The sequence below is a fragment of the Panthera pardus genome, unplaced genomic scaffold (assembly GCF_024362965.1).
Source record: "Panthera pardus isolate Hobbes unplaced genomic scaffold, ASM2436296v1 HiC_scaffold_11, whole genome shotgun sequence".
NCBI classification, from domain to species: Eukaryota; Metazoa; Chordata; class Mammalia; order Carnivora; family Felidae; genus Panthera; species Panthera pardus.
Genome location: NW_026526666.1, coordinates 91,072,402 through 91,092,470, shown reverse-complemented (window position 1 = coordinate 91,092,470; position 20,069 = coordinate 91,072,402). Strand labels below are relative to the sequence as shown.

Sequence of the window (20,069 nt, the reverse complement as noted above, 5' to 3'; positions counted from 1 at the left end):
CCCTTCTGAAGGGCTAGAGCCACCCTCCCTCTAAACACCTCTTAGGCTTGGCATGGCGCTTCTACTTAATTAAACACTTCCCAAGACGGTGCAGTGGTTAAGACCCCTGTAGCCTTAGTCAAGTCACTGAACCTTTCTGGTCCTTAGTTCTTCGCATGGAAAATAGGGGAAATAATACCTAGCCCTCAGAGCTGGAATGAGGACTCAAAGGAGAGAGCCAGGGGAGGACATGCTGAGGGTCTGGCAGGTAGGGGAGGGTCAGTTCCTGACAGCAACTCTCAGAGCCTAGACGAGGTGTTGTTACAATTCGTTTGAGAAGGAAACTGCAGCTCAGAGCGGTTGAGGCACTTGCCCGAGGTCACATGCTGAGTGAGAGGCAGAACTGGATGGGAACTCGGCCTTCACGGCCCCCAGCCTGGGCTCCTCGCTTCCTCATCTGAGGGTGGGCAGATCAGGGCCGGGGCTTCCCTGGGGGTGCCGATACAAAGTCCAGGGCAGGCTCCGGCAGGAAGAGAGGGACTCCAAGCCATTCCAAGCAGAGCCACAAAGGGCGGAGGCTGAGGTGAGGGAACCGGGAGGTGGCTTTAGCTGTGTCCAGGAGTTGGCATCACTCTGGGGGCCCACGGTGACCGATCAGAGCCCCGGAGACCCGTCTGTGCTACACTGACCCCACCTACCCGAGGACGGCAGCCTGCTCTTTCGTGACTTGTTGCCGACAAAAATCTCACGGTTCAGAGTCTCCAGAAATAATCCAGGCTCAGAAACCAGAGGCCTGTCGCCCAGGGCAAGTCTGCCCCTACTCCGGCCCTTGCAAAACTCAGAACAGGTTAAATGCAAAACATGCCCATTCGTCTTCCTGGGGACCCAGGCCAGCTCACCTGGATCACGTTGCTGTTGGAATTCTTGGAGTCGGCACTGACGTAGACAGAGAAGAAGGGAGACGTGCGGTAGTGGGAGGTGACCACCTGCAGGGTGTCCTGGAAGTTGTCCTTGTCCCAGGGACCTGTGATGTTCCAGCCCCCTAGCTGCGGGCAGAGAGAGGGAAGGGGGAGGTGAAGAGGTGGCAGGAGACCCGGGTGTGAATTCTGCTCCTGCCACGGACTTGTCTCTGAGCCTCAAGAGCAAATGAAAGGGATGGTCTTCGTCGAGTGTCTGACCAGCAACAGGAGACGCTGGGTGGAACGAGATTTGCCCTAAACGAGCGAGCAATGAATCCACGTGGCAGCTGCTCTCTTGGGGATGGGGATGGAAAGGAGACTTCTCCCACACCCTGTTCACTTTTTGAATACTGACTCATGTGGATTCACTTGTGCACAAAATTCAATTGTGCCTATGGAAAAAAAGTCTCCGTATTTTTAAAAAGGTTGATAAAGCCATGGTCTCTTGTGTCTCTCAGAGCTTGGACTCTTTTTTTTTTTTTTTTAAGTTTATTTATTTATTTATTTATTTATTTATTTATTTATTTAGAGCATGAGAGAGAGAATCCCAGGCAGGCTCCACACTGTCAGTGCAGAGCCCGACGCGGGGCTCAAACTCATGAACCGTGAGACCATGACCTGAGCCGAGGTCAGATGCCTAACCGACTGAGCCACCCAGGTGCCCCTGGGAGTTATGTTTTCAAGTAGGCTCTATACCCAACACAGGGCTCAAACTCACGACCCCGAGATCAAGAGTCACATGCTCTACCAAGTGAGCCAGCCAGGTGCCCCGGAGATGGGATTTTGTAACCTCCTCGGTGTCTCTAGCTTGGCACACACTGGCATATGGGACCAGTGCCAGAGGGGAGGACTGTCTGGTCTCCGGTGTCCACAGCTCCCCATCCTGCTGCAATGACTTCTCAGAGCCAAGCCAGGAGGCGGGGCCCTGAGGGAGCATGAGACAGCTGGAAAACATCCATGGCCACCCTCTGTGGGTGTCAGGCAGCCTGGCCAGTCATAGGCAGCCCCTGCAGAGTCCATCCAAGGCTGACTGGGAGGTACTCAGCAAGAAAGAGTCCTCCTCCGTGAGAGAATGGGAGGCCTAGGGTAACTGGGGCCCTCCTCACGGGGGAGGAGAGGGTTCTTCTTCTTCTTCTTTTTTTTTTTTTTAAGAGAGAGAAAGAGAGTGGGGAGAGGGGCAGAGGGAGAGAATCTGAAGCAGGTTTCACGCTCAGCACGGAGCTGACAAGGCTTGAGCCCACTACCTGGGATCACGACCCGAGCGGAAATCAAGAGTCAGACGCTCAACCAACTGAGCCACCCAGGTGCCCTGGGGCGGGGGGGGGAGGGGGTTCTGCTTCAGATCTGAGACTTTCAGTTGGTCCTTCTGGAACATACCCCTCTTCACAAAAACACACCCTCTGCGGAAAGGGAAGCAACAAGGTAGAGAAATGCTTTTTCTACAAATACGGCCCCCATCCCACACACAGATGCAGAGAGGCATACATACGTGTGGCACACATCCACAACAGGTGCTGACGCGTACCCTGACACAAATACAGATATCCCCACCCACAGAGACGCATGCGTACACATGAGCACGTGCACGCACACACACACACACACACACACACACACACCCCCAGACACACTCAGCCCCAACAGGTTCTACAGTCCAGCTGGGTGCGATGGTTGGAGATGTGAGGTCGCCAGGCCCCAGTGGTACCTGAGAGCTGGGGTGGCAGCCAGAGGGGCGGAGGCAGGTGGCTCAGGCTGGAGGAGATCCAAGAACTCACCTTCTCAATCAGCTCCATCAGGGGCTTGGCCTTAAGCTCCTCAATCCTGGTTTCATTCATACATGCACGGTAGTATACTTGGGCCTTCCTTTCTGCCTCGCTCACACTGGCTGTGGAATTTTCTGGAATGACAAGGGATAGCAGTTTGCAACACGCCCTCAGTTGCTCAGTGGGTAGCACTGAGGGAGTCCTTCTCAGAGCCTCGGTGTTCTCAGCTGTAAAAAGACCTAGGACTTCTCCCTGTCGGGTAGCCACAAAGACTCAGTCACAGCGGGTATATGACTGCCCCTGGGCAGATCCTGGGAAATGAGGTGCTTCCTAATTTTTGCTGAGTGCGAATAAGAAAAGCATACCATGTGTCTCCCTGTCTGCCAGGCAGGTTCGCAGACATGTCCCTAGGCTGGCAGCATGGGCCACCCAGAAGGACACCCTGCTTTCCCTGCTGGCTAACACGTGGCCCAGACACCCCTGCCTGGTGTGTGGGACAGAGGCCTGTCTTGGTTTTCAGATCCCAGATGACTTCTCTTGGGATAAAGCCTGGAGCTGAATGGAAGCTTCCAAGGCCTCATTCCCTAGGAGTTTCCGTCTCCCTTTCTCCCCTGAGGGTCCAGGCTGTTCATCAGATTTACAGTTCACGCAGAGTGCTTTTGCCGTGTCTCTTCCCAACTCAACAGTCAGCACCTCTATCCTTACACCGGGACGCCTGGGAGACCTTGGTCCCCCTCTCCCTGTCCTCAGTGTCCCGGTCCAGGAGCCGCCTGCCGAGGGCCACACTCCTGTACGTGCACCAGCACAGGGCAGGGCCCTGCTTATACCCAGGGAAGGTGACCACGTCCTGCTGTTCAGGTCGTGAAGGACCTACTACCTGCCGGAGCTCCCATGCCTGAGCCTTCATCTCAGAGCCCTGCTCCAGACAACGCCTGGGTCCCTGACCCCCTCAATTCTGTCTGTCCACTTTGCTGCCTCCCTGGGGAACCCCTTCCTCACTGCTCCACAGTCACCTTTCCTCATTTCAAATTCACTTCTCCTGGACCCAGAAACTCCTTCTCTTGCTTCCTTCAAAGACTCCCCCAAGCCCCACCTCCTCCATGAAGACTTTTCTGGCAGAACCTTATCCACTCATCCACTAAATAGATGCTAGATGCTCACTCTGTGCTAGGTACTGCACAAGCTTCGGGGACACAAAAGACAATGTCCCCGTCCCCGTGCTTCTTCCTTTCTAGTATGACGACACCGATAACAGACAAGAAAACACATGAAGAAAAACGTCCCCTTGGCCCCCTGTATGGGACACTGTCAAAATCCTACACCCTTCAAGGCCTCTCCCGGACGCCATCTTTCCTGTGGAGCCTCTCTGGAGACGTTCTTTCGTGAAGGCCCCAACATGGAGCACCTATTGAGTGCCAGGCACTGGGCTTGGCTCCAGTTTTACAGACATGAATAGGACCCAGGTAGTCTCTGCCTCCAGGGAGTTCATGGTCTAGTAGTGAACACAGCCAAGCAAAGAAATGACCGGGAGACACGGAGGTGCTTTGGTTAATGCAAATGGCTATGGAGCCCAAAGAAAATTCACACCCTTTGGTGGGGTGAGGTGGGGTCAGGGGGACTCTAGCTCTAAGCCAGTTCTTTTATTTATTTTTTATTAAAAATATTTTTTAGGGGCACCTGGGTGGCTCAGTCGGTTAAGCGTCCAACTTCAGCTCAGGTCATGATCTCACGGTTTGTGATTTTGAGCCCCTTGTTGGGCTCTGTGCTGACAGCTCGGAGCCTGGAGCCTGCTTCGGATCCTGTGTCTCCTCTCTCTGCCCCTCCCCAATTTGTGCTCTATCTCTCAAAAAATCAATAAGTGTAAAAAACAATAAAAAAATATTAAAAACAATTTTTTTAGTAGGCTCTACACCCACTGTGGGGCTCGAACTGACAACCCCTAGATCAGGTGTATGTTCCACGGACTAAGCCAGCCAGGCTCCCCGAGCTGGTTCTTTTAAAGGTAAGAAGTTATTCACCAGGTAGAAATGAGGGGAAAGAGCCTTGGGTTTGGATGGAATTGGAGAGTCTGGGGAAACACGAGAGGCACACAAGGGCATGCTATCTAGAGAAAAGATATCCATTTGGAGCGGCCTGTGGTGCAGGGGGCACCCGTCAGCTCCTGACTTGACTTCCAGCGTGGGTCACTTTGGCTCTCCCAGCCCTGTTGCAAAAGCCCACCTGCCCTCCCCCCAATTCTTACCATAACCAGCACCACGGTTTTCTCTGGTCAGAGAGCATCAACCCCCATCTTGCTGAAGTCAGGGTGATGGCCCTGAAGAGGGCATGGGACCAGCCTGAGCTAGTCTGAAGGGAGATGCAGAGACAGAACCCTGAGAGAGACAGTGGTCCAGGGGCCTGAGTGACGAGGGGCTGTGGAGGGTCCACACAGCCCTGGAAGCCACAGCCTGCCATGCCGCTGAAGCCTAGAAACACCTGCGCGTCCCTATTCCCTTCTGGAACACGAAAGGAAGCCTTCCGGAGGGGAGGGCAGAAATGGGGAGAGCTGGACCTCTCCCTGCTCCTCAGACTCAGGAAGCAGAACTTCAGGGAAAGCAAAAGGGGGGTGTCCACCCACCCCCCCAGAAGCCTTGTTTCTATGACAATGCCTCCCAGCAGCTGGGCTGTTAGAAGGGAAAGCAAAAGAATCATCATTGCTTGCCAGAGCCCGAAAGTAGCGTCTCATCTTCCATATGTGGCTCTGGCCGTGACCCTGAAATGCCAGGGTCGGTGATGGGGGAGTGTGCTCTGTGTACTCTGGCCAATGAGAGGGCCTGGCATCTCCCTCCCCTGCTGCACCAAGGCCACTGAGATAAGAGGCCCAAAGAAAGGCTCCGGAGGAACAGCCTGGCTGTGCTCATTCTAGAGAGTTCCAGGTGCCCATCTTTCTCTGCATTATCGCCAGGCGGACAGAATGTGTGCTTCAGGCACACACACCCTCCCGCTCTCCTTCGCTGAGAGGCTGCCCCTAATGAGTTCAAACTTCCTTCCTCTGAGCTCCACACCCTGGATCTCACATTCACTTGTTTTTTCACAAATGTTTATTGAGTTCCTAAGGTTTGGTGGCTGCCGGGCTGGGGGGAGAGTGCAGCAGACCACGCGGATACGCGTCTGTCCAAAGAAGGCCTGTAGGCTGGTAGGTGAGACAGACAGCAATGAGATGATCACAAAGCATCTGACCGCACGGAGGGCAAACGCTGTGAGGACAGGAGGCCCTGAGAAAGGATGGCGGGGGAGGCCCCAGGGAACCCCTTGCCCGAACTCTGGGCTGAAGGCTGAGCTCAATGTGGCGGGGACACGGGGGCCTGTGCTTGGGCCGCTTCACCCACTAGTTTGCATCCTACTTGTCCGTTTCCTCGCCTGAACTCAGAGGAGGGCACAGAGTAGCCCCCAGCAGTATTTGCTGGGAGAACCGAGCCCAGTGTCTGTCTGATGAGGAAGGATGCCGTACCTGGGCGCCGAGAGGGCGATGAGGTCAGTGCCTGATGGAGACTGGCACAGGCAGGAAATGAGGCAGGTGTGGCAGGAAGGGCCAGGGGCACAGGCCTCACCAGGAATCGGCATTCACATCCCCTGTATTCCCACAGTGACACCGGCTGGGGCAGGAGCTCTGGGAGAAGGTCCAGCTCCTCCATGGCTCCCCCTGCCTCCCTCTGGTTCATGGAGCCCACTGGGACAACCCTCAGCACCCTCTCCCCTCTCCTCTCTTTCATCCTCTCCCGTGGGGCACGTATGACCTGGAAGGCACTGGGGAAACAGAGGTGAAGGCACTGGGGAAACAGAGGTGAAGCAAGACGGCCAGGTGGCAGGCCACTGCAACAGACGAGGTGAGCGATGGTGCGGGCTTGGGCTGGGGCGACAGCAGAGAAGGGGCGAGAAGCAGTTGGAGTATGAGAGAAAGAGGAGTCTCAGATGCCACTGCATTTCCTTGACCTGAGCAAGGGGTCGAGGGATGGGGAGGGGGATAAGCAGTTCGGTTTCCAACATTTTTAGCTGGAGACGGTCTAGTAGACGCTGAGGTGGAACCCTGGGTGTGGACTTTATAGAGCAAGTGTCTTGAACGACTCTGAGTTCAAATATACTCTGGAGCACACAAATCCCTTAAAACTGCCTATAAGGCTCTATGTCGCGCATTCTCAACAGGGACAATACTGCCCCCGAAGGGGGAGAGAATTAGCTCTTAGGGAGCAGAAATATCTTACGCTTTCACGTGTACATATAGTACATAAACTGTGAGTAGTAGTATCTCTTATATTCTTACTGGACTTCATGGACGAAATGGATAGATTCTTAAAAATACACAGCCTACCAAGACTGAATCACGATGAAACAGAAAATCTGAACAGACCAATTACTGGTAAGGAGATTGAATCAGTAATCAAAAGCCTCTCAACAAACAAAAGTCTAGGACCAGACAGCTTCACCGGTGAGTTCTACCAAACATTCAACAAAGAATTAAGGGACCAATCTTTCTCAAACTCTTCCAAAAGACAGAAGAGATGACTCTTCCAAACTTACTTCGCAAGGCCAGCATTACCCTGATACCGAAACTGAAGATGCCCCAAGAAAAGAAAATTATAGGCCAACATTCCTGATGAACATAGACGCAAAAATCCTCAACAAAATATGAGCAAACAGAACTCAATAAAACATTAAAAGGATCATACACCACAAGCAAGTATCATTTATTCCAGGGATGCAAGGATGGTTCAATGTCCACGATGAAGGATAAAAATTATATCATCTCAACAGATGCAGAAAAAGCATTTGACAAAATTCAATATCCATTTATGACAAAAACTGTCAACAAAGTATAGAGGGAATGTGCCTCCACATGATAAAGGCCCACAGCTAACCTCATACTCACTGGTGAAAGCTTTTCCTCTAAGATCAGGTAAAGACTAGGATGCCCACTCTTGCCACTTCTATTCAACATAGCACTGAAAGCTATAGTCAGAACAATTAGCTAAGAAAAAGAAATAAAAGGCATCTGAATTGGAAAGGAAGAAATACTTAAATCTATCAAGTTAAACACAAGTTATAAATCTTTTGTTCTGTGAATATGGTGAATGAGAGAATAAATGTCTTTTAATTTTGAAAAAAAAAAGGGAATGGAAGAAGTAACACTGTTGCTATAATGCAGAGAACGTGATATTATATACAGAAAACCCCAAAGACTCCATCAAAAACCTGTCAGAACTAATAAACAAATCCAATAAAGTTGCAAGATACAACATAAATACGCAAAAGTCTGTTATATTTCTTTTTTTCTTTTTTTTTTAAGTTTATTAGAGACAGAGAGAGAGAGAGAGAGTGCAAGTGGAGGAGGGGCAGAGAGAGAGAGGGAGACAGAGAATCCCAAGCAGGCACTGCATTATTAGTGCAGAGCCTGATTCAGGGCTCAAACTCATGAACCATGAGATCATGACCTGAGCCGAAATCATCAAACGCTTAACTGAATGAGCCGCCCAGGTGTCCCTGTTGTATTTCTATACTACACTAATAATGAACTATCAAAAAGAGAAATTAAGAAAACAGTCCCATTTACAATTACATCAAAAAGAATAAAATATATAGGAATAAATTTAACCAAGAAGTTGAAAGAGCTGTATATTGAAAACGACAAGATATTGGTGAAAGAAATTGGAGAAGACGCTTAAATGGAAAGATATTCTGTGTTTATAGACTGGAAGAATTAATACTGTTATGCTGTCCATACTACCAGAAGCAATGTACAGATTCAATGCAATCCTTATCAGAATTCCAACGGCATTTTTTTACAGAGACAGAACACATAATCCTAAAATCTGTATGGAACCATGAAAGACCCTGAATAGCCAGAGTAATCTTTTTTTTTTTTTTAAAGTAGGCTCCACATGGGGCTTGAAATCATGACCCTGAGATCAAGACCTGAGCTGAGATCAAGAGTTGGATGCTTAACTGACTGAGCCACCCAGGCTCCCCCAGAGTAAGAAAGGAGAAAAAAGCTGGAGGCATCATGCTTCCTGATTTCCCTGATAATGAAGACAGTATGGGCACAGCAGAGGAAACCATCCACAAAATGAAAAAGGCAACCTACTAAATGGGAGGAGATATGTACAAATCACACATCTGATAAGGGGCTTATATCCAAAATATATAAAAAACTCATACGATTCAACAGCAAAAAAAAAAATAATTATTATCTTATTAAAAAATGGACAGAAGAGGGGTGGCTGGGTGGCTCGGTTTGCTGAGCATCACACTCTTGGTTTTGGCTCACGGTTCATGATCTCACAGTTTGTGGGTTCGAGTCCTGTGTCAGGCTCTGTGCCTGGGATTCCCTCTCTCTCTCTGACCCTCCCCTACTCATTTTCTTTCTCTCTCTCTCAAAAATAAATACATTTTAAAAAATGGACAGGAGACATAAATAGACATTTTTCCAAAGAAGACATACAGATGGCCGACAGACACATGAAAAGGTGTTCAACATGACTCATCATCAGGAAATGCAAACCAAAACCACAAGGAGAGACCACCTCATACCTGTCAGAATGACTAGTATCGAAAAGACAAATAACAAGTATTGGTGAGGACGTGGGGAAAAGGAAACCCTCATGCACCGTTGGTGGGGATATAAATTGGTGCAGCCGCTGTGGAAAACAGTATGGAGGTTCCTCAAAAAATTAAAAATAGAACGACCCTATAATCCAGCGATTCTACTTCTGGATATGTACCCTAAGTCAGCAAAAACACTACCTCAAAAACATATGCACCCCACGTTCACTGCAGCATTATTTACAATAGCCAAGATATTGAGACAACCTAAGTGCCCACTGATGGATGAACGGATAGAGAAAATGTGATATACACACACATACACACACACACCAGGAATATTATTCATTCATAAAAAAGAAGGAAATCTTGCCATTTGTGATGACATGGATGAAACTCGAGGATATTATGCTAAGTGAAGGAAGTTAGACAAAGACAAATTAAAAAAATATATTGTATATACTATATATTTTAAAAACCAAGCTCATAGATCTAGAGAACAGATAAGTGGTTGCCAGAGTTGGTGGGTGGGGTGATGGGAGAAATGCATGAGCTGTTTTAGTTTATCTCTTTAAAGAAATTGAACTAAAAAAAATAAAGCAGAAAAAATATTTAAAAAAATTTTTTGACATTTATTCATTTTTGAGAGACAGAGACAGAGCACGAGCAGGGGAGGGGCAGAGAGGGAGGGAGACCCAGAATCCAAAGCAGGCTCCAGGCTCCAAGCTGTCAGCACAGAGCCCGACATGGGGCTCAAACTCACGAACTGTGAGATCATGACCTGAGCTAAAGTCGGACGTTTCCAGCAGAAAAAAACCTTTTAGGGAGGGGGCAATTGATGAAAAAAGGTTGAGAAACACTGCCCTTGATGGGGGTCTCCACCCCCTGGTCTGTCTCCAGCCCCTCTCCCTCTTGCTCCCAGATCCCTGCCCCAGGACCACTGTGCTCACTGTCCTGCCTGGAATAATCTTCTCCTCACATCCACGTGGTCCATTCTCTCATGATTAATTCAAGCTTCGGTTCAAATGTCCCTCTTCTGAAAGCCCATCCCTCTTTGACTGGTGTAGTGACAGTGGCCTCTTACCTTCATGGCCCTGCATCCTATGTGATTGGTTTCAAAGCCCTAATGCTTCACAACATTCCTTATTTACTTGTTTATTTGTTTACTGTTTACTGTCTTCCTTGCTACAACATAAGTTCCACAAGAAAGGGCTGTCTTATTTCTTACACAATCCCTGCACCTAGTGATGTCTGGCACACAGCTGGTGTATAACATATTAACTGCTGAACGAAGGAATGAATGATGGAATATTCTGGGAGCTCTGCAAAGAAAGGTACCGATCACAACAGCCCGAGGGAGGAGGCTTTGGTTCAAAGTGAAATGAGCCACATTTAGTTTTCTCATGAGGAAAACCTTGGACTCCTCAGAGACATCCCTGCTTGCGCTTACTTTCCAGAAGAAGGTTCCATGGGAGCAGCCTAGCTGCTCAACAGTATAGCTCCCAGGATGGAGATGGAGGCCATGTTTGAATATGGCGGCACTTCCAGGGCCCCCACGGTATGAAAATCATTTGGCACCCCAGGGCCAGACAACAGGCCTCCCAATTGCCTGGGTACTTCCTTCCAGGGACCCTGAGTTCCAGAAACTCCCTCAGTCACTTCCCCAAAGTCTCAAAGAGGAAAGACAGCACACCGTTTAATCGGCCCACTTCTTCCTCTGTAAGTTTTTATTGGAACACCCTCTCCCACATCGCTCCCAGGGAGGAAACCGATCTCCAGCAGCTGGGCGGGCTGCAGAGATGGGGGTTCCTGGGAATTCTGTGGTTCTGTGGTCCCTGTGCTCAGAAAGACCATCTGGCCAGGAGCATGTGGGACTCCACATCACGGCAAGATCTGCACTGGTTTTAGATAAAACCACAGACTCAGTTCAGGCCGTCACAGGCCCCCATCCTGTGAGCAGAAGTGTGGGAGCAGATAAACGAAGCATCTTTTTCTGCAGAAGAACAATAGTAAATGATGAGATCATTACCACGACTGGTATCTGCTGCAGGCCAAGTCCTGGCCGAGCTCTACTCATCACCACGCTGACAGCCTGAGGTGATACTATCCCCCCCATTTCACGGGGAAAGAGAGTGAGGCCCAGGGAGAGGAAGGAACTTGTCTAGGGAGGCAAAGCTTATATGCGATGCGTTGGCATTTGAACCCAAGCATTCTTAAGCCATCCTGAGAAAACGAACTGCTTCCTCTCTGTGTGGGTGTGGCTGTGAGTGTGCATCTGGTCCTAACAGCTTCCACCAACGGGTGTTATTACTATCACGCCCAATTTATAGGCAAGAGGTTGAGTAATGTGCCTGAGGTCCCACAAGCGAGTGGCTGAGGTCAGGGACGTGAGCTCTCTCTGCGTTCCTTTCCTTTCCTCCAGGTTGGCAGCACCGAAGCAGTCCAGCCAGCCTGGAGAAGCCCTGGACACCCACTCCCGTCCTCAGAACGTGAAAGACGGGCACGCTGCTGCAGATGGAGAGCGTGTTGGACACAGCTTGTCCACAGAGTTTCCAATACGCATGGGAAGATGCAACAAAGCTAGACAGCAGCTACCGGGAAAACGAACCAAAATAAAAGTGCAAGACATATCACAGGGCGACACGATTAATTGCCAAGTCACTGACATGGACAAATTTAATACTGATGGAATGATTCTGTCTCTATTTCTCAGGCAGACTGGCGCTGGGGTAGAAAGAAGGGAGACCACAAATTCCTTGTGGAATACGGGTTGCTCAAATTGTTACAAAAACCAGGCATTAATTTTGCATGCATTAATCTTATAAAATACAGTAAATATGACAGGCACATAGAGCACAATTGTAGCTCAAACTCAGAGAGGCCCTTTGGTAGCCACAGAAGGCCTCGCGGAGGAAGCAGGTTTTTGTTTTTTGTTTTTAAATGTTTTTATTTATTTTTGAGACAGAGAGAGACAGAGCATGAGCAGGGAAGGGGCAGAGAGAGAGGGAGACACAGACTGGGAAGCAGGCTCCAGGCTCTGAGCTGTCAGCACAGAGCCTGACACGGGGCTCGAACTCACGGACTGTGAGATCATGATCTGAGCCGAAGTTGGACGCCCAACCGACTGAGCTACCCGGGCGCCCTGGAGGAAGCAGGTTTGAGAAAAGTCCTGTAGGATTGGAAGGGGTGAGGCAGGTAGTCCAGGCAGCAGCATAATCTGCATTAAGAGCACAAGCTGGAAAGCCTGGGGCAAGGCCCAGCCTAAGGGTGAGAGGTCTAGCTGCATCCCTCCCCTGATGAAGGGAGGCCATGCTCTTGCCTCCCCAAGGCCTACGAGGACAGCCCAAGCCGGCAACTTGGGTGGGTGGCAGAGTGTCTCTTGGGTGAGGCACCTCTGTCCCATGAAGCTGAGGTCAGCCCTCCCAGCCCGTGAGCTGCAAGGACATGTCACAGTGGCATCTGGCAGACTTCAGTCCACCTGCTACAGGTCTGCCTGGATATCCTCTGAGGGGGCCAGAGTGAATTCACTGTTCGGAGAAAGGAGTGGCTCGCCCAAGGTCAGCCTGGCCAGCTGACACAATACTCACCAGCACTCTGAATGCTCCTTCTCCTTCCAGAGGAGTCTGCCCTAAGCCAGCTTGGCCAGCCTGGGCACCCCCTGCACACTCCACTCCCCATCAGCTCCGGTCCCGCTCCTGAGGCCAGCTGGCTGACCCCTATGTCCTGCAGAAGCTGAAACCAGTCTGGCCTTGAGCCCAGGAATGCACTGGCCCATGTTCCCGCATTTTTTTGTCACCCACTCACCTGCCTCCTGCCCCTTCGGGGGTTTCCAGGTGTCAAAATCCCAGATATCAAGGCCCACAGGTGAGGGGCTGTTTCCAGACTAATTCCCAAGAGTGAGCCTGGCAGGAAGGGGACTCCAGGATATTCCTTCTGGTCATAAGCTTCTGTTCAGTAGGATTTGGGGGTGACCTCACCTGCTGTGTTCATCAGGCTGGGGCCAGGTCCCACCTAGACTGGAGAGCTTAATCAAGCTGCCACTGGGAAAAAGGAGGTTGGTGAATCGTGCTTCTGGGCCGCTCTGTGGCCTCTGCATGGTGAATCTGACTCAGGGGAGTCGGTAGAAAAAGAGTGCAGGTTTGAGGCCCCACAGCTCCGGGGCTAAATCTCACTACTTCCTAGGTATTTGTGAGTCTCGTCTGTACAGTGGGTATATACATCCACAGCTTAAATAAAATAATACAAGTAAACAACCTAGCATGGTCATGGATATGCCTTGTACCTCTTTCCCTAATAACTAGGTCCACATCAGTGCCTCTAAAAGAAGTAAAATTAGCAATAATGAGGTTTTCTTCAGCCACTGCACTAATCCTTACAACATTGCCATCAATGCTCTGAGTCAGTTCCCACCTTACAGACGAGGAGCCCAGTAGCTTCTCTGTGGTCGCACGGCTTGTCAGGGGGAGGTCTGGGCTGGCGCTCACTCGGGACACCGAGAAGGTGGCACTGCTTTGGTGAGCACTTACTAGGTGCCAAGCTCTGTGCTAAGCACGCTGACCTAGCACTTATAAGCCCATACTCATGGTAACCTTGGGTTAGATGGCATCATTACCCCCATTTTAGAGATAACGAAACTAAGCCGGAGAGGAGGCGGGTCACTTGTCCAAGGCCACACAAGTGATAAGCTAGCGTGTCAAGGCTGCCTGACTTCAAAACCCTGCAGTCTGGCGTCCTGATCCTACCAGACCCCGGCCGCAGGGTCAGGGGCTTGAACGCATGGTTCTGCCTGTTCCGTGCCCAGCACAGCACAGCTCTCCACCTGCACCTTGACTCTCAGGGATAGGATGGATGTTAAGGCCAGAGCGCGGGACTAGAGCCCACTCCTCATGGCCCCTGCCAGCTGGGGGGAGGGTCGGGGGATGGGGGATGGGGCATGGACTCAGTCCTGGCAAAGACCCAAGGTCCTCCTGATAAGGACTGGCAGGAGCATGGGCCGTGGGCACCACACAGGAGGGCCAGTCCTGGGCCTACGCTGGAAAGTTAGAAGGCCTCTCTGCCTGTCTTCTCCGTCTCCTCTCGGTGCTAACTGCTCCCCAGGGCTGGAGCCCGTCTCCATCCAGGACCAGCAATGTATCCTCAGCAAAGTCACTTAATGTCTCTGAACCTGTTTCCTTATCTATAAAAAGGGAACAAGAGTTCCTAAGTCCCAGGGAGGCTGTGAGGATGAAGGAGGCAATGGATATAAAGAACCTGGTACAGGGGCGCCTGGGTGGCTCAGTCGGTTAAGCGTCCGACTTCAGCTCAGGTCACGATCTCGCAGTCCGTGAGTTCGAGCCCCGCGTCGGGCTCTGTGCTGACAGCTCAGAGCCTGGAGCCTGCTTCAGATTCTGTGTCTCCCTCTCTCTCTGCCCCTTCCCTGCTCACGCTCTGTCTCTCTCTGTCTCAAAAATAAAAACATTAAAGAAAAAAAAAAAAGAACCTGGTACACAGCATGGCAAGCAGCAGACACTCAAACATCAGTTTCCTTCTCTCCTTCCTTCAGACCCTCAATGCCCCGCACTGCCAGCAAGATGGGCGGGAGTCATAGCCGCCCCTTATATCTGAAGGAGGTGGGGTGAGACGGTGGGGGGGAAGGACACCTGGCCCCGATTCAGGCAAGTCCCAGCCATGCCACCTACTAGTCTGTCTTGTGGATGCCTCTGGACTTTAGTTTCCTCATCTATCAAGTGGGGTGAATGATACCTTCCCCGTTCCTACCTACAGGATCGAATAAGGCGACATCTACAAAAAGAGCTCTGTAAACTGTAAAGGACTGTGCAAAGGTCGAAGGTGAATCATAACTACGACACTAACATACACAGCAGCCGCCCCGCTATGCCAGGCCTAGGCAATGAGCTTTATTTTTTTTTAGTTATATTTATTTATTTAGAGAGACTGCGTGTGGGTGTGAGAGTGGGGGAGGGGCAGAGAGAAAGGGAAAGAGAAAATCCCAAGCAGGCTCCGTGCTGTCGGCGGAGAGCCTGATGATGTGGGGCTCCCTCCCATGAACTATGAGATCATGAGCTGAGCCGAGATCGAGAGTCAGACGCTTAACTGACTGACACCCAGGTGCCCTGGCAATGCACTTTAAATACATTTTTCCCACTTTATTTTTGTAACCTGGAGGAGGCACGGTTCCCATTATACTGATGAGAGGAGAAGCCCTGGGAAGCCATGTCACTGACCTGAGATCACAGAATAAGTGGCAGAGGCAGGATTTGAACCCAGGTCCTGGTGACTAACGGAGAGGCCCTAGGCCATCTTGTTTCCTACTTGGACTATTCTCCTGCATTGGTTATTGGTCTGTGCCAAGCCCTTGGCTGTCTTTAGGTGCTAGAGAAGGGACATCCTGAATTCTAATCTGGCTACCATAGACATATTTGCCTCTTAAGCAAATATGAACTTCTAGTTCTGAACTCAAAGGCGGTGTCCCCTTTCAGAGGTACCTAGACAGCATATAGAGTGTGGGGGCTCTGCTGTCCCTGGCATACTGAGCTCCTTCAGCCCCGCCTCCACACACTACCCTGCTCTGATCCTCAGGGAGACAAGCTGCAAGTTGGACTGCAGAGGGGGCTGCAGAGGGGGGCCTGCCCAGGAGCCACAGCGGGCCAAGGAGACATGGCGGGTGGGCCTCACCCAGCAGCAAGGGCACTTCCTTCCACCCCCGGGGGCTGGGTGTTAATTCGACAAACAGTATCCACGGTTAACCCTGCAAACAAGACAGACGTGGGGCTCTAACCTAAGGATGAAACCACCAACACCAAGGTCAACTAGAGGTGTCCGAGGCCCAACAAGGTGCAAAGAGGAGAACTTCAGTTAGACGGTTATCGTGCAAGCCCCACCACCACGAGGCCAAGGGACGGCCCTGCCTGCAATGCATAAACTCTCAGTTAGACTGTTCTAACTTTAATCTGCTCGCAACCTTAAAGTCTGACCAAGTGTGTTCACCTTGGTTCCCTTGGCTCACAACTTTCAAAGCTCACAGCCAATTCCGGTCCAAACTAAGCCACAGCTTAAAGCCACAAAAGCAAGGGCCACAGCTACCAGTCCTCGCGAACCTACTATGCGCCGCACGTACTGCGCGAACCCTTTACACGTGTGCTGTATAGTTCTCAAAACTCCGAAGTTTGGGTATTATTAGTCCCATTAAAAAAAAATTTCTTTTGGGGGCACTTGGGTGGCTCAGTCAGGTAAGCATCCGACTCTTGATTTCGGCTCACAGTCGTGAGATCAAGCCCCGCGTCCATGCTTAGGACTCTCTCTCTCTCTCTCAAAATAAATAAATATTAAAAGAAATTCTTTTAGTTAAAGTATAGTCGACACACCATGTTACGTTAGTCCCAGGTGTACAACACAGTGATTCGACAAGCCTACACACCGTGCTGTGTTCACTGCACGAGGAGCTACTGTCTGTCCCCACACAAGGCTATGATGGTACCACTGACTACGTTCCCTGTGCTGTACCTTTCATCCCTGTGTATTAGCCCCGTTTTTATAGATGAAGGGACTGAGGCTCAGAGACAAGTAACTTACTCTGGACCACGCAATGAGTGACGGGGCAGACATTTTAACCCGGCTTCATCAACTCCAAAGCCTCTGGTCTTCCCTTGTGTCAAGCTCTTGCTCTAACCAGGCCTGGCCAGGTAGGTCCAGCCGACGGCTCCCCTCTGCAGCCCACGCACTGGCCTCCCTGCTGGGTGCTTACCGAGGAGGTGCTTGATGATGGCTTGGTTGTGTTCCCAGAGGTTGCTAAAGGTCCCCCAGCGTGAGTGGCCGTCAGGCACGGGGTTGGCTTTGATCCAGCCGCCACAGGCGTAGGTGAAGAAGTCCTGGCAGGGGTCCACCGTGGGGTCCATAGAACTCAAGATGGAGCTGGTCACAGAGACGCAGGCCTCACTTAGGCACACTGGGGGGGTTCCTGGCAGGGGTCAAGGATAAGAGGCCAGTGAAGGGCAGGGAGAAGGCTGTGGGAATACAGTGCAGGTGGCCTGGGGTGCCATGGCCCACCCCAGCCTTGACCAACTGGATTTGGAGCTGGATGGTCACTAGACTTCTAGAGACAAATGATTTCAGTAGATTAACAATTTCCTGGCTTATAAAATAAGACTTTTTTTTTTAGCTCCCTTTTTAAAATGCTTTCTGCAGCTCGAAAAGTACCCAGAACAGAGGTGTTTCTCTTAATCAGTCCTTCCTTTCATAAATATTCATTGATTTTTTTTATTATTCCCTGATGCTCAACAAGTTGATTCATTCATTCATGCAATCATTTATTCAACAAAATAATTACTGAGTTTCTTCCAGGGTCTTATTGAGTATGGTGTGACAGTGTGTGTGCGCAGGTGTGTGTGTGCGTGCGTGTGTGTGTGTGCATGTGCGTGTGTGCGGTGAAGGATATAAAAGGCATAGTCTTTCCTTCAAGAGCTAATAATTTAGCTGGGATACAGACATTATACAAGAAAAGTTAAATCACGACGGGAGGAGAAATGTCTGTCATTTATTCTATAAACATAAACTGAGTATATTTGGTCCATGACAACTGGGTGATACAGACAATATGGTGCCAGGACTTAAGATGAAGGAGAGCCTATTAGGAACAGAAAAAACTATGACAAATCATTCCCACTGAGTACAAGGTGGGAGATGATCTCATTGACTCTCAAAGAAACAAAACCAAAACAAACCTAAGAGACCATTTTGCTCAAGGCCATTTTTATATACGAGGAAACTGAGGCACAGAGAAGTTAAGTACCTTGTTCAATAGCCAAGGTACCCCATCCTTCCTCTGTTCTGTCTCCTATAGGCCTGGAGGGGTGCTATCCCAGCAATGACAGGAGGCATCTGCCAGGTGCCTTCCTAAGGAGGGATGGTAACCGGTGCAGGTGGGCCATGGGGAGGGCCACCGGATACTGTAAGTGCCCCCAGTGAATCAGCTGCCTCTGACCCGGCTCTCCTAGGACATGGGGCGGAGGCAGTGAGGGCTCATCGAAGGTCAGAGGCAAGAAGAGGGGCCGGACCCCTGCCTCAGCATTGGTCAGAGGGCTCCAGCAGAGGAACTAAACTGGGCAGCCTTAGCAGCCAGAGATCCAGCCTCGTGACTAAGAACACAGGCCCAGCTGGATCGTCCGCTGACATGCCACACGGGCAACAAGAGGGACTTTACACGCGTGTGTTATCTCATTCAGGCCTCACTGCAGGCTGTGACGCCCGGTTCAAAGAGAAGGAAACTGAGGCTCTGTGTGAATGAATGGAACGCGGTCACCCGGCCGAGGGGGAGAGCCGAGGCTGAACCAGCTCTGTTCTGCTGCAGCAACTCCAAGGCCAGGTTCTCAGTTTTCCCTCACCGCCTCTTTGCCGGTCACATCGGGTCTGGGGCGGCCCTTCTCTCAAGTTCAGCATCCCTACCACACAGGGAGGAGTGTGGCAGGGCCGGGGCTGGAGGCTCTGAGACCTGGGTTAAATCCCAGCTTTCTGATTCTGGCTGAGACTTGTGCAGGTGACCTCATCTCCCTGAGCCTCAGTTTCTCCACCTAGAAGCGAGGAAGCACAGTGGACCTGACTTCACTGCGATGATGGCCGCCTTCGTGGCTGGGCCCGATGTTCCCAGCCCAACCTTCAGAGAGCAGGAAAGGATACAGAGTCTGGCACCAGCCCGGCTGGGGTGGCCTGTGGGCTTTTTAATATCCGATGACAGGCACCAAGTCTGGCAGGGCTCACAGGAGCCACACGATAGCATAAAAATCAAGGTAACCTTATTGTGAGGTAATTACTTGTTTGGAGAGAACTATACAACAATTACAAATTACCAGCATGTCAGGCAGGAAAACAGAGAAAGGAAGCGGCAGGGATATGGTGCCATTTAACTGTCTCTAGGTGAGACCATCTCAGTTCCAAGTCGCACGGCCCACTCCCCACTAAGGAAAATACATCTCCTAGAATCTTTAGGGTGGGTGGGGGGAAGGGGAAGAGCATTTCTGCGTAGTTTGAAAAAGCCTATTCACTATTATGGTAGAACTTCATATTCGGGAAAGGAAAAGAATACCTATTGTTTTTATACAACAAACTACAGGAAGTGAAGCCTGACAAAATCTTGGCTTGTGGGAATGCCCAGAAGACAGATTGCAAGATGGTGATTCTTGGGGAACAAGACATGTCAGAATCTGCATGCCAGCGTGCGTGGGAGAGACCATGGGTTGGGGGGTGGGGAGATCCTGGATGAATGGTTTTTGAGGTTATCATGAGAGGACTTGGGTTTAAACACAAAAGAAGAAACCAGTCTCCAGGAGTTACTCTGAGAGGCCTGAGTTCTTCACGAAAGCACCCAGTCTGCTAGGTACCAAGCTAGCGCTTAAGCAACAATAATTGGTTGTTTACCTGCTTAATGGTTTGTAGATCTTTTCTCGCTATTCCTGACCCAGCAGGGGCTTAACACGTATTTGATCAATTAATTGTTTCCAGGCCCCCCCACCACCTAACATCACGGTCAACACTTTCAAGGCTTCAGCTGCTGAGGAAAACCTTCCCAGACCCTCATTCTTTGCTGGGCCCCTTGGCTGGCTGCCTGGCTGTCCGCTCTCTGAGCACAGACTATGCTGTGTCATGACTGTCTCCCTGTCTCCCTCCCCAGCTGGAACGTGAGCTTGAGGGTAGGGCCAGCACCTTACTCACATTCACATAGTCTTTGCTCGGCACGGTACTTGGTACCTAACAGCTGTCCGATATGTGTTTGTTGAATGAATGAATGAATGAATGAATG

At 50.5% G+C, this 20,069-nt stretch overlaps 1 protein-coding gene across 4 annotated transcripts in view; it reads right to left on the bottom strand.

Annotated features, from left to right (window-relative positions):
• Positions 1 to 20,069, bottom strand: part of ECE1 (endothelin converting enzyme 1) — a 112,864-nt gene that overhangs the window by 29,867 nt on the left and 62,928 nt on the right. For all 4 annotated transcript variants that reach the window (XM_019461677.2, XM_053898883.1, XM_053898885.1 and 1 more), the window contains exons 4-6: positions 17,022 to 17,234; positions 2,714 to 2,835; positions 879 to 1,025 (exon numbers count right to left, since the gene is read on the bottom strand). In XM_019461677.2, coding sequence (XP_019317222.1) covers positions 879 to 1,025; positions 2,714 to 2,835; positions 17,022 to 17,234 — 482 coding nt within the window. The remainder of the gene's footprint in view (positions 1 to 878; positions 1,026 to 2,713; positions 2,836 to 17,021; positions 17,235 to 20,069) is intronic.